Raw genomic sequence first — 14,370 nt, 5'->3', positions numbered from 1 at the left:
GCCATAAAGCAAGTCTCAGCAAATTCAAAAGAATTAGAATCATACCATGCAGCTTCTCAGACCATAAAGGAATGAAGTTGGAAATTAGCAACTCAGGAATCCCTAGAGCATATGCAAACACATGGAGATTGAAACTATCCCTCTTTGCAGATGATATGATTCTTTATTTAGGGGATCCAAAGAACTCTACTAAGAGACTATTGGAACTCATAGAAGAGTTTGGCAAAGTAGCAGGATATAAAATCAATGCACAAAAATCAACAGCCTTTGTATACACAGGCAATGCCATGGCTGAGGAAGAACTTCTAAGATCAATCCCATTCACAATAGCTACTAAAAAAACAAATACCTTGGAATAAACTTAACCAAGGACGTTAAAAATCTCTACGATGAAAACTACAAAACCTTAAAGAAAGAAATAGAAGAGGATACCAAAAAATGGAAAAATCTTCCATGCTCATGGATTGGAAGAATCAATATCAATGTCCGTTCTCCCAAAAGCAATATACAGATTCAATGCAATACCAATCAAAATACCAAAGACATTCTTCTCAGATCTGGAAAAAATGATGCTGTGTCTCATATGGAGACACAGGAGACCTCGAATAGCCAAAGCAATCTTGTACAAAAACAAAGCCAGAGGCATCACAATACCAGGTTTCAGGACATACTACAGGGCAGTAGTTATCAAAAAGCATGGTACTGGTGCAGAAACAGATGGATAGACCAATGGAACAGAATAGAAACACCAGAAATCAATCCAAACATCTACAGCCAACTTATATTTGATCAAGGATCCAAAACCAATCCCTGGAGTAAGGACAGTCTATTTAATAAATGGTGCTGGGAAAACTGGATTTCCACGTGCAGAATCATGAAGCAAGATCCCTACCTTTCACCTTACACAAAAATTCACTCAACATGGATTAAAGACTTAAATCTACAACTCGACACCATCAAATTATTAGAGAGCATTGGAGAAACCCTGCAAGATATAGGTACTGGCAAAGGCTTCCTGGAAAATACCCCAGAAGCACAGGCAGTCAAAGCCAAAATTAACTATTGGGATTGCATCAAATTGAGAAGTTTCTGTACTTCAAAAGAAACAGTCAGGAAAGTGAAGAGGCAACCGACAGAATGGGAAAAAATATTTGCAAACTATGCTACAGATAAAGGGTTGATAACCAGAATCTACAAAGAAATCAAGAAACTTAACAACATCAAAACAAACAACACAGTTAAGAGATGGGCCAAGGACCTCAATAGAGGAAATCCAAATGGCCAACAGACACATGAAAAAATGTTCAAGATCACTAGCCATCAGGGAAATGCAAATCAAAACTACAATGAGGTTTCACCTCACCCTGGTTACTGGCTCACATTCAGAAATCTACCAACAATAGATGCTGGAGAGGATGTGGGGAAAAAGGGACACTAACCCACTGTTGGTGGGAATGCAAACTGGTTAAGCCACTATGGAAGTCAGTCTGGCAATTCCTCAGAAACCTGAATATAACCCTACCATACAACCCAGCCATCCCACTCCTTGGAATTTACCCAAAGGAAATTAAATTGGCAAACAAAAAAGCCATCTGCACATTAATGTTTATTGTAGCTCAATTCACAATAGCTAAGACCTGGAACCAACCCAAATGCCCATCAACAGTAGACTGGATAAAGAAATTATGGGACATGTACTCTATAGAATACTATACAGCAGTCAAAAACAATGAAACCCGGTCATTTGCAACAAGATGGAGGAATCTGGAAAACATCATGCTGAGTGAATTAAGCCAGTCCCAAAGAGACAAATATCATTTGTTTTCCCTGATCAGCAACAACTAACTGAGCACCAAAGGGGAAACCTGTTGAAGTGAAATGGGCACTATGAGAAACAGTGACTTGATCAGCTCTTGTCCTGACTGTTGATGTACAATGTAAATCTTTATCCATTTTAGTATTTTTTTGTTCTAGTACTAGTGGTTGAACTCTATAATTAACACACAATTATTCTTAGGTGTTTAAATTTTAACTGAAAAGTGATCCCTGTTAAATATGAGTGGGAAAAAGAGAGGGAGGAGATGTACAATTTGGGGCATGCTCAATCGGACTTGCCCCAAATGGTGGAGTTAGAAACGTGCCAGGGGATTCCAATACAATCCCATCAAGGTGGCATGTACCAATGCCATCTCACTAGTCCAGGTGATCATCTTCAGTTCACAATTGATCACACTGATAGGTCAAAGAGTCAAAGGGATCACACAAACAAGACAAGTGTCTGCTAATACTAACTGATAGAACCAAAAAGGGAGAGAACGATCCAACATGGAAAACAGGATACACAGCAGACTCATAGAAAGGCAGATGTCCTAAATAGCACTCTGGCCTCAGAATCAGCCCTTAAGGCATTCGGATCTGGCTCAAGAGCCCATGAGAGTATTTTAGGCATAGAAAGCCAAGACACTCTGGGGGAAAAAAAAGACCTAAATGAAAGATCTCTGCGAGTGAGATCCCAGTGGAAAGAACGGGGCCATCAAAGAAGGAGGTACCTTTCTCTGAAGGGAGGAGAGAACTTCCACTTTGACTATGACCCTATCAGAATAAGATCGAAGTCAGTGAACTCAAAAGGCTTCCATAGCCTTGGCAAGCCTAGGGAGGTTACTGACGCCATAAACAAAGGTGTCAAATTAAGTTAACAACAGGAGTCACTGTGTACTTATTTCTCATGTGGGATCTGTCCTTAATGTGTTGTCCAATGTGAATTAATGCTATAACTAGTACTTAAACAGCATTTTACACTTTGTGTTTCTGTGTGGGTGCAAACTGATGAAATCTTTACTTAATATATACTAAATCAATCATCTGTATATAAAGATAATTGAAAATGAATCTTGATGTGAATGGAATGGGAGAGGGAGCAGGAGATGGGAGGGGTGCGAGTGGGAGGGAAATTATGGGGGGGGGAAGCCATTGTAATCCATAAACTGTACTTTGGAAATTTATATTTACTAAATAAAAACAAAACAAAACAAAACACAGAGCTCTCTGGGTTGAAATGCCCTGGTTGTCCAGGCCAAAAAGTCTTGTGGGCATCGATGCTTCTCTTGGTCACCCCCTTCAGGGATCTTTCAAGCTGAACCACATCGTTTTTGGAGAGATCCATGCCATATGTCAGCAAGGATAATGGCAAGAATGTTTTTCTCATCTTGTTACTGAATGTGTTTCCCTCTGTGTTGCACTCATGAGTCCTAATTCTGTGTGTTCAGACCCAGTCTGAGCCTCTCCATGTGATATCCCTGCTAGTGTTTCAAGACCACTATTGCACACGTACCCTCCTCTTTGTGTTTCAGTTTCCAATTCCTGAAACTAATCCTCATAGGACAAGGTTTTGAGTCCACCCCCAACCTGTGCCACCCTGCCACTCTCTTAGTGACTTTCTTCTGAATGTGTTCAAGTTTGTTTTTGCTTCTAGATATAATTTATATGCAGAGCTACTCTGTTTATTAACATAGCTTTACTTAGTGAGAAGCACCTTGCAAATACATACTCCCAATTTCCTGAGTGTGCCAAAAGATTAACTTTTCTCAAATTGGATAGGTAGAAGGAAAAGCACTATGAATTTTTTCTTTTGGTTGCTCATATTTGTCTCTTAGGTCATGGCCGATGGTACCGCATCAACAAGCTTATCTGAAAAAAAACCGGAAGACGACTCAAATGTGAAAATGGAAGGCTATGATAGTTTAACATCTGCCCACCTTCAAAAGAATTATCTACAAATCTATGGTGAACATGTTCCCAGGTAAAGTGAGAAGAGTCATAACAATTCCATGATGTTTTTGTTCAACTCCAAGTTCAAGAAGTATTTTAACTGAATACCTCAAGTGATTAGATTTTATTTCTTCAAATAGGTTTTTTGTTATCTATGCTGATGGATCAGGGATGGAACTTCTTCGTGACAGTGACATAGAAGAATACTTATCCCTGGCCTATGGAGAATCGAATACTGTTGTTCTGCAGGAGCGGGTACATGAACAGCCAGGTAAATCACCCCCATATGGCTGTCTGGAGCTCACTGCGTCCTTGCACCAGCTCTCATCCTCCTCACTACTCGCCTCATCCTCCGTCTTCTCTATCTCCCCTTGTGTCACTTTTCTACTCAGCTTTCCATTTGGCCATGTCATCCTATTTTTATGGCTACTTGAATTTATGTTCATATCAAACTGTATCTGTGGAAACTGAGTGTGAATCTGTCTCCTACTACAGACTTCATCTGTGTTCAGGTATGTACCTAGCTCCCTGCTTATGAGTTCATTTCATCTTGGTAGGAAACAACAAATACAGAGTGAGATATCTCTAATAAGGTTTTTTTGGTCATTTTGAAGGTGTTCCCTTGGTGAAATTGAATACAATAGAAACTGTATATATCAGTAAGATTGCCAACCAAAAATCTATGTTATGTAAGCTATATTCATTGTGAACTTATGTTATATGTTCACCAATTTCAAGGAAATTGCTGTGAGATTATAGGTTAGAGACATGTTCTCATTTTATATTAGAACCATCATTATATGTAATATGTATATTTAAACACTGATATCTATCCACATCTTATCTGTGTATAAAACTGATGTTCTCTGCCAAGGTTAGTGTATGTGGAGGTGTGTGTGTGTTTATTTTTTCTATTTGGTGGAAAACATTTTTTGTACATTTATGGGTGTGACTGCATCTCCATGAAATTACATGTTTTGGTATGTCAGTGCACTTGTGCATGATGAATTATAGCTTGATCATTTGAATATGGACAGTGGGAGGCTCTGACTGGATATACCTTGCATGTGTGGAACTATGTGAGAATTCTTCTCAGATTGCTTTGTTAGTTGATCATTTATCACCATGAGCCCAATCCTGGGTAGGTGTTAGAAATATCACAGTGCACTAAAACAGGCGTGGACCCATCTCCCATGGAGCATATAGTTCAATGGAAAAAAAACAGGCCATTGATTGTATAGTTACACAAATAAGAGTATAATTATAGGTTGAGATAAATTCTATGAAGGAAAGTAACATGTTTCTATGAGAGCTTCAAATAGAAAACTGACATAGTCTAGAAGTCTTCCCTAAAGATACTTGTGCTAAAATGGGTTGATAAGTAGGCAGATTAAGGTAGGAGAAGGAATATTTTTGGAAAAAGGCAAGCATACAGCAGTGGAGAAGAGGGTAGGGAACCAAATGGAACTGAAGCCCAAAGGTGCAGAATGCTGCCAAGTTGAGGCAGCAGTGAGAACATGATAAAGAGTCTCATCTCATGAGCAACGGGAAGTAAAAGAAGAGTTTTAACCATGGACAAACATAATCAGTCACCCTGACTGCAGAAGGAAGTTCATTCAGGGAATATACATGGTCAAAAACCTACTTGCTGCTGGAACAGAATCTTTCTGGGACATATGATCTAATGTAGGATCTATGTAGAGGGAACAAGTAGATGAACTCAAGAAATTCTTATTAGTGGATCCTGTAGCATGGCAGAGTGGGTTATGTTGCATTGTGATGCTGGCTTTCCATATGAGTGCTGGTTCGAATCCTGGCTGCACTACTTCCAATCCAGCTCCCTGCTAATGCTGCACCTGAGAGAGCAGCAGAAGATGGCCCAAGTGCTTGGACTCCTGCCACTCACATTGGAGATGCAGAAGGAGTTCCAGGCTCCTGGCTTCAGCCTGGCCATGCCCAATCTGATTTGGGGAGTGAATAGAAATGATGGAAGATCACTGTCACTCTGTCTCTCCCTCTCTCTTTGTAACTCTGCCTTTCAAATAAATAAATTTAAAAAAAATATTATTAGTAAAACTGACAGGACTTGGATGGGGTTCTTGAGGGACAGTGAGGTGTTAACAAATAATTCTAGGTGATATAACTGCAATCTCTAGTTGTCAGTGACTAATAGCCTCATCTTTATTGTTAGATGTGGGTGATCCTGTGCCTGACTGGGAGACTGCCTGCCTAGCCCATGCACGAGGTTAAGAGGGCATGGCACACCATACCTCCCAGGAAAGACCCTGGTCAGGGGCTCAGCACACTGAGCCTCACACATGACCTGACTGCTGACAGGCAGCAAGGACTCCAGGCACATTTCCCCCACCTCCAATTCCTGTTGAGGGGCCTTATGATCGTCAGCTAGGTGAACAGCTCCTAGGCATTGTCCAGACCCATAAGACCACCTGGAAGGCTATGTAGGCTACATGACCTTCAAGCTGATTAGAGAAGCATAGAGGCACCAGAATCAGCTTTATCCTGTAGAATTAGTGTTGCTACCCTGGACTAGCTACTCCCCTTTGCCTATCCCATAAAACCTTGTGCCTGATTGTTAATAAATGGACATGTTCACTGAAACTGTCTCCAGTGCTTCTTGCCCCACCATCCGGACAGTGTAGGCTTCACAGTACAAGCCCACAGTTAGATTGTAAGATCCTTAAGCAAAGTCACTGTCTCACTATTCCTTCTTTGTAGAAGCAGTTCAAATAATACACTGAATTCAGAGAGTGCCTAGAGAGTTTCCTAGAATACACTTGGTAGAGAAATAATTTTTGAATAACTCTCTTTGAATCAGGTGCCCTGAGTATCACAGTCCTTCGCCCTTTCTATGAAGCATCACCATGGCTGATGAAGAAAGAATTAGATACAATTGTTCCTCCTAATCTCCAGTCAAGGTCTTGGGAGACATTTCCTGCAGTTGAGGTAGACACTCTCTACTGGAAAGTCATTTTGTTTGTGTGTGGATTATTAATTTAGGATTATTATTATTATTATTATTATTATTAATGTAGGATTTAAGACAAGCCACTCTAGACTTCCATTGTTTTTGACAATGAAAAGCTCACACCAAGTGACTTAATAAGGCTATGTCCCAATTGAAGGCACTATATGATGACAAAGAATATGCTACACCTGACATAAATGAAGGCCATTTCTTCTCTTCTACTGAAACTCCTAGACTATGAACATGTACACCTGGTAGGAGTAGCAAAGCCCCAGCAAATATGAATACTTTTCACTGACAGAGACTTTTAAAATGAAGCACATGATATGGCCTAGACCATAAATGCTACCTAGTGTAACATCAGGCAACAGGGTTTTAAAATATATAGATTCTTGGTAGCATATAAAAAGGAAGGTTTGCTCAATTCTATTATAAACTCTCCTTCTATTTGGAGAACTTTATAAGGGCAGAGATCTATTTTGTCACCATTGTATTCTTAAGAATTGATATAGGCTGGTGCCGCGGCTCACTAGGCTAATCCACCGCCTTGCGGTGCCGGCACACCGGGTTCTAGTCCCGGTTGGGGCACTGATCCTGTCCCGGTTGCCCCTCTTCCAGGCCAGCTCTCTGCTGTGGCCAGGGAGTGCAGTGGAGGATGGCCCAAGTGCTTGGGCCCTGCACCCCATGGGAGACCAGGATAAGCACCTGGCTCCTGCCATCGGATCAGCGCGGTGCGCCGGCGGAGGGTGAACCAGCGGCAGGCGCCGCGGCTCGATAGGCTAATCCTCCGCCTAGCGGCACCGGCACACCGGGTTCTAGTCCCGGTCGGGGCACTGATCCTGTCCCGGTTGCCCCTCTTCCAGGCCAGCTCTCTGCTGTGGCCAGGGAGTGCAGTGGAGGATGGCCCAAGTCCTTGGGCCCTGCACCCCATGGGAGACCATGATAAACACCTGGCTCCTGCCATCGGAACAGCGTGGTGCGCCGGCCGCAGCGCGCTACCGCGGCGGCCATTGGAGGGTGAACCAACGGCAAAAGGAAGACCTTTCTCTCTGTCTCTCTCTCTCTCACTGTCCACTCTGCCTGTCAAAAAAAAAAAAAAAAAGGAAGACCTTTCTCTCTGTCTCTCTCTTTCTCACTGTCCACTCTGCCTGTCAAAAATTAAAAAAAAAAAGAATTGATATAGTATCTTCATAAAATTATTAAGTTTTAAAAATATTAATGTTAAACATTTCTATATCTTTGGTGGTTCTTTTGCTGTTTTGTTAACAGAAAAAAACTCCAGGACCTCCATTTGGCACTCACATTTGGAAGGGCCTTAACATTGGATGCAAACAACTAATGTGTGCCCCAGCCCCTATCCTCAAAGGACCCAATGTGCTACAGATACGTCAGTTCACCCAGCATGAGGTTATAAAGCCTGAAGTGAAACTGGAGCTTCAGATTTCCCTTAAGGTAATGAAATCCAGATAATTGACCCAAAAGAATCAAGAGAAGGGCGATTATGGGTCTTATTTGCTTGTAAAACCTGAAATTATATAATTCTAACAATATCTTCTAGTGAAACTCAAGTGTTAATCTTCAGAGAGCAGAGGTTGAAAGGTAGAAAATACTCAATGCTTCCAAAAAGGTGTATGAATTATAAAAGACCCCAAAGACACTGAGAAGATGAGAAAATTGTATATGTGATAGCTATGTGTAGTCTTCCTTCTCTCTTATTTTGTGAAAAACTGGACTGTACACCTCTAGAGATATTAATCTGATATCTGCCCATGGATGAAAAGGATTGTTGGCTTTGGAAGTGGCCTACAGGCTTATAAATATGTTGTTAACTGTATGATCACATCACTAATATCTCAAGTTTTACTCTAACTCCCTCAGAATAGGAATTATATGTTTTGTTTATGATTATATATACAGCATCTGACCTAGAACATGGGATCATTATTTTTGGAGATGGATCAACTACTTATGGGAAAAGTCAAGTATATTTCTCTTGGAAGCAAAGGCATAGACTCAGCAGCTCACATTTGTGGATAAAATCATATAAAACATAGCTGAAAAGACCCTTGAAGAATCCAACCAAACTTTGTCCATTTAATGGCTGAGGACACTGAAGCACAGTTACAAGCAGGACCTCTTTGAGGTCCCCATACAATTCTGTTCTGTGGTCCTTAAATCTTTGGTTTTGGACTCTTATTCGTGGGCTCTATCAATTTATTTTATTCTGCTGATTTAGGAATATATAAACCACATCCTAAAGAAAGAAGATGAGCTACAGGAAATGGCAGTTAAAGACTCCAGAATGGAGGAGGAAAGAGGCAACGCTGCAGATCTCCTCAAGTTAGTTATGGTGAGAACGTGTTCAGTCACCAATATAGTGTTGTTTTCCCAGAAACCTCTTATTTAAGGAATACAAACATCATGCTTTTCATAAATATAATTTAGGAATATAGTGGTTCTTCCCACCGTACCTGCCCTCCCACCCCTATTCCTCCTCCCTCTACTACTCTCATTCTTATTTTTTTAAGATCTATTTTCAATTAACTTTATACACATACAGTTAACTCTATACTAAGTAAAGAGTCCAACAAATTGTATGGGAAAAAATAAATTGTCCTGCAACAGTCGAGACAAGGGCTGTTCAAAGGCATTGCACCTTGAAGTGTTAATTTCACTTCTATAGATTACCTTTTAGGTGCTCTATTAGTTATCACAGATCAGGGTGAGCAGGGAGAACATACAGTATTTGTCCTTTTGGGACTGGCTTATTTCACTAAGTATGATGCTTACCAGTTTCACCCATTTTGTTGCAAATGACAGGATTTCATTTTATTTTAACCACTGAGCAACATTCCATAATTTCTTTATCCAGTCTTCAGTTGATAGAAATTTGGATTGCTTCCATATCTTAGCTATTGTAAAGTGAGCTGGAATAAACATGCTGATTTCACTTCCCTTGAATAAATTTCCAGGAGTGAAATGGCTGGGTCATATGATAGGTTGTCCATGCTAGTGTTTTGCAGGGATTCCCCAATATCCTCTAATAATTTGATAGTATCAGTTCATAGATTTAGGTCTTTAATCCATTTTGAGTGGATTTCTGTGTAAGGTATAAGGTAGGGATCTTGCTTCATGCTTCTGCATGTGGAAATCCAGTTTTCCCAGCACCATTTGTTGAAGATACTGTCCTTGATCCAGGTATTGATTTTAGCTTCTTTGTCAAAGAAAAGTTGGTAGTAGATGCATGTGTTGATTTCTGACATTTCTATTCTATTCCATTAGTCTATCCATCTGTTTTTGTACCAATACTAGCATGTTTTAATTATAAATGACCTGTAGTATTTCTTCAAAGATGGTATTGTGATGCCTCTGACTTTGTTTTAGTTGTATGATTTCTTCTATTTGGGGGTCTCCTGTGTTTCCTTAGGAATTTCAGCTTTGCTTTTTCTATATCTGAGAAGTATATCTTTGGTATTCTTGATTGGTATAGCATTGAACCTGTAAATTTCTTTCAATACTATGGACATTTTGATGATATTGATTCTTCCAGTTCCTGAACATAGAAGATTTTTCTCTTTTTTGTGTTTCCTATTTCTTTCTTTAATATTATATTTTATAATTCTCATCATAGGGATCTTTGACATCCTTGGTTAAATTTATTCCAAGGTATTCAGGGTTTTTTTTGTAGCTATTGTGATTAGGACTGATCTTAGAAGTTCTTTCTCAGCTGTGGCATTGTCTGTGTATACAAAAGCTATTAATTTTTATGTGTTGATTTTATATCCTGTCACTTTACCAAACTCTTTTATGAGTCCCAATAGTTTCCTCATGGAGTCTTTTGGATCCTCTCTATATAAAATCATGTTCTCTGCAAAAAGGGATAGTTTGACTTCCTCCTTCCCAATTTGTATTCCTTTGATTTCTTTTTCTTGTCTAATGGTTCTAGCTAAAACTTCCAGGACCATATTAAATAGCAGTGGTGAGAGTGTGCATCCTTGTCTGGTTCCAGACCTCAGTGGGAATGCTTCCAACTTTTCCCCATATGTCAATGGCCGTGGGTTTGTCATAAATTGCCTTGATTGTGTTGAGGAATGTTCCTTCTATATATCCAATTTGTTTAAAGTTTTCATCATGAAAGGGTGTTGTACTTTATCAAATGCTTTCTCTGCATCTATTGAGATAATCATGTGGTTTTGTTCTTCAGTTTGTTAATGTGATATATCACATTGATTTATTTGAGAATGTTGAACCATCCCTGCATACCAGGGATAAATCCCACTTGGTCTGGGTGAATGATCTTTCTGATGTGTTGTTCGATTTGATTGGCAAGTATTTTGTTGAGGATTTTTGCATCTATTTTCATCAGGGAAACTGGTGTATAAATCTCTTTCTGTGTTATATCTTTTTCAGGTTTAGGAACTAAGGTGATGCTGGCTTCATAGAAGGAGTTTTGCAGAATTTCCTCCCTTTGAATTGTTTCGAATAGCTTGAGAAGAATTGGAGTTAGTTCTTCTTTAAATGTCTGGTAGAATTCAGCAGTGAAGCCATCTGGTCCTGAGCTTAACTTGGCTGCAAGGGTCTTTATTACTGACTCAATTTGCATCTTTGTTGTTGGCTTGTTTAAATTTTCTATTTTCATGACTCAATTTAGGTACCTTGTATGTGTCCAAGAATCTATCCATTTCTTTTAGGTTTCCTGGTTTGTTAGTATACAACTCTTTGTAGTAATTTCTGATTATTCTTTTTATTTCTGTTGTCTGTGGTTACATCTCCTTTTTCACTTCTAATTTTATTGATTTTATTGATTTGGGTCTTCTCTGCCCCTTTTTTTGGTTAGTTGGGCCAATGGTATGTCAATTTTGTCTATTTTTTTAAAAAAACAGCTTTTCAGTTCACTGATCTTTTGTATTTTTTGTTTGTTTCACTTTTATTCTTCTCTAATTTCTATTATTTCTTTTATCCTGTTAGTTTTGGGTTGGGTTTGCTGTTGTTTTTCTGGGTCCTTGAGATCAATTGATAGCATTTGATGCATTTCCAACTTCTTGATGTAGGTGCCAATCACTAAGCTTTCCTCTTAACGCAGCTTTTGCTATATCCCATTAGGTTTGTTATGTTGTATTGTCATCTTAATTCATTTCCAAAAATTTTTTGATATCTCTTTTAATTTCATCAGTGACCTACTAATCATTCAGGAGCATGTTGTTCAGTCTCTATGTGTTTACATATGTTTTAGTGATTTGTGAGTTGTTGATTTCCAGCTTCATTCAGTTGTGGTCAGAGAAGTTGCATGGTATGATTTTTTTTAATTTGCTGAGACTTGATTTATGGCCTAGCCTGTGGTCTATTCCAGAGAAAGTTCCATGCACTGGTGAGAAGAATATGTATTCTGCATCTGCAGGATGAAAAGTTCTATCACTTAGGTCCATTTGGTCTATAGTGTCAATTAACTCTATTGTTTCTTTGCTGATTTTCTGTCTGGCTGATCCATCCATTGCTGAAAGTGTAGTATTAAAGTCCCCAGTTACTGTTGTATTGGGAGTCCATGTTTCCCTTTAGATCCATTAACATTTCTTTTAAGTAGCCAGATGCCCTGTAATTAGGTGCATACACATTTATGATAGTTACTTCTACCTATTGAATTGATCCATTAATCATTTTATAGTGCCTTTCTTTGTCTTTTTGACAGTTTTTTTTTAATGTCTATTTTGTCTGATATTAGGATTTCTGCAACAGCTCTTTTTTGGTTTCTGTTAGCATGGAATATCTTTTTCCATTTTTTTTTTCAGTCCGTGTGTATCTTTGTTGGTGAAATGTATTTCTTTTAGGCAGCAAATCAATGGGTTTTGCTTTTTAATCCACTCATAGAGTCTGTATCTTTTTTTTTCATTTATTAAACTTTTATTTAATGAATATAAATTTCCAAAGTACAGCTTATGGGTTACAATGGCTTCCCCCCTCCCAGTATCTTTTAACTAGGGAGTTGAGGCTATTTACATTCAAGGTAACTATTGATAAATAATGCCTTGGCCCTGCCATTTTTCCATATATATTACTATTGCTTACTTTGGATTTCCTTTGTTCTTTTACTGGGAGATTTTCTGCCTTCATCTGCTTTCATAATGATTACCACGTTCCTGTGTTTCTGTGTGTAGCACATCCTTAAGCACCTTTTGTAAGGCTGGATGAGTGGTAACAAATTCTTTCAGTTTCTGTTCGTTATGGAAGGTCTTTATTTCACCTTCATTTTAAATGTGAGCTTTGTAGGGTACAGTATTCTGGGTTGATAGGTTTTTTTCTTCTAAAACTTGGACTATATCTCACCAATCTCTCCTAGCCTGTAGGGTTTCTGATGAGAAGTCAGCTGTGAGTCTAATTGGAGATCCTCTGAAAGCAATCTGACATTTATCTCATGCCCATTTTAGAATCTTTTCTTTATGTTTTACTGTGGAGAATTTGACTACAGTGTGTCATAGTGAGGATCTTTTCTGGTCATGTCTGTTAGGAATTCTATGTGCTTCCTCTATTTGAACATCCCTTTCTTTCTCCAAATTAGGGAAGTTTTTTGTAATTATTTCACTAAAAAGGCCTTCTAATCCATTCTCTCTTTGAATGCCTTCAGGAACTCTTAAGACCCATATGTTGGGTCATTTGATAAAATCTTATAAATGTCTGCAGCTGTGTTTTAATTTTCTTATTTCTTCTTCTTTTTTTTTTTTTGTTCTGACTAAAATTTCCAGAGATTTGTCTTCTAACTCAGATATTCTTTCTTCTGCCTCACTGAGTCTGTTCTTAAGGCTTTGTGCCATATTTTTTATTTGTTCTATTGAATTGTTCATTTCCAATATTTTGTTCTGATTTCTCTTTAAAATCTCAGTTTCATGGGGACAATTTTCATTCATGTCATGTATGGATTTCTTTAGTTCATGAATTTGTTTCTGATTACTTCTAAGTAATCCTATGATAAATTTTTGAATTCTGTTCCTGGCATTTCATCAATCTGTTCATCTTCACATTCTAGTATTGAGTGTTGCGTTCCTTTTGGGGCATCATGTTGTCTTCCTTATTCTTGTTTCTTGAATTGCTGCATTTATTATTGGGCATTTGTGGTGATATTTGTTGTTGTTGTTTCCCCCATGATGGCTTTTATTTTTGAACTATGCCTTGGTGGCTTAGTGGACTGTCTCTGCTCTTTCAGTGAATACCCAGAGGCATGTGCTGGGTGTGGTCAGGGAGCTCTGTTTAGTACTCTAGGATGAGGGGAATGTCTAAGGTGACACGTAAGTTGGGCATGGTAAATCTCCTATTTTTTTTTCTTTTTATCAGAAGGGAGGTTTGTTCAGTTCTGTTGGCATAGTCTCACACTCACCATCTCTCCTCAAAGGAGAACAATGCCTGGGCGTTAGCCCCAGTGGGTACAGTTTTCATCTGTGCTGCCACAAAAACCACACAAAGGATCCATGCACAAATCCTGCAGCAATGACCCTCACCAGGGTATCAGGGAGCCCCAAGCATATGGAGCCTCCCACAGTGACTGCCCAAAATTCCAGCCACTTCCTGCACCCTCCCACATGGCTACAGTATCTTCACAGTCCCAGCACACAAGGCTCCCACAGTCA

At 39.1% G+C, this 14,370-nt stretch overlaps 1 protein-coding gene across 1 annotated transcript in view; it reads left to right on the top strand.

The window, feature by feature from the left end:
• Nucleotides 1-14,370, top strand: part of SPAG17 (sperm associated antigen 17) — a 249,496-nt gene that overhangs the window by 193,124 nt on the left and 42,002 nt on the right. The window contains exons 33-37 of the mRNA XM_062193510.1: nucleotides 3,654-3,799; nucleotides 3,909-4,039; nucleotides 6,605-6,732; nucleotides 8,024-8,206; nucleotides 8,991-9,104. Coding sequence (XP_062049494.1) covers nucleotides 3,654-3,799; nucleotides 3,909-4,039; nucleotides 6,605-6,732; nucleotides 8,024-8,206; nucleotides 8,991-9,104 — 702 coding nt within the window. The remainder of the gene's footprint in view (nucleotides 1-3,653; nucleotides 3,800-3,908; nucleotides 4,040-6,604; nucleotides 6,733-8,023; nucleotides 8,207-8,990; nucleotides 9,105-14,370) is intronic.

The sequence above is a fragment of the Lepus europaeus genome, chromosome 5 (genome assembly GCF_033115175.1).
Source record: "Lepus europaeus isolate LE1 chromosome 5, mLepTim1.pri, whole genome shotgun sequence".
In the NCBI taxonomy this organism is placed as follows: Eukaryota; Metazoa; Chordata; class Mammalia; order Lagomorpha; family Leporidae; genus Lepus; species Lepus europaeus.
The sequence above is the reverse complement of the archived record's forward strand: the minus strand, read 5'-3'. Positions and strand labels throughout refer to the sequence as shown.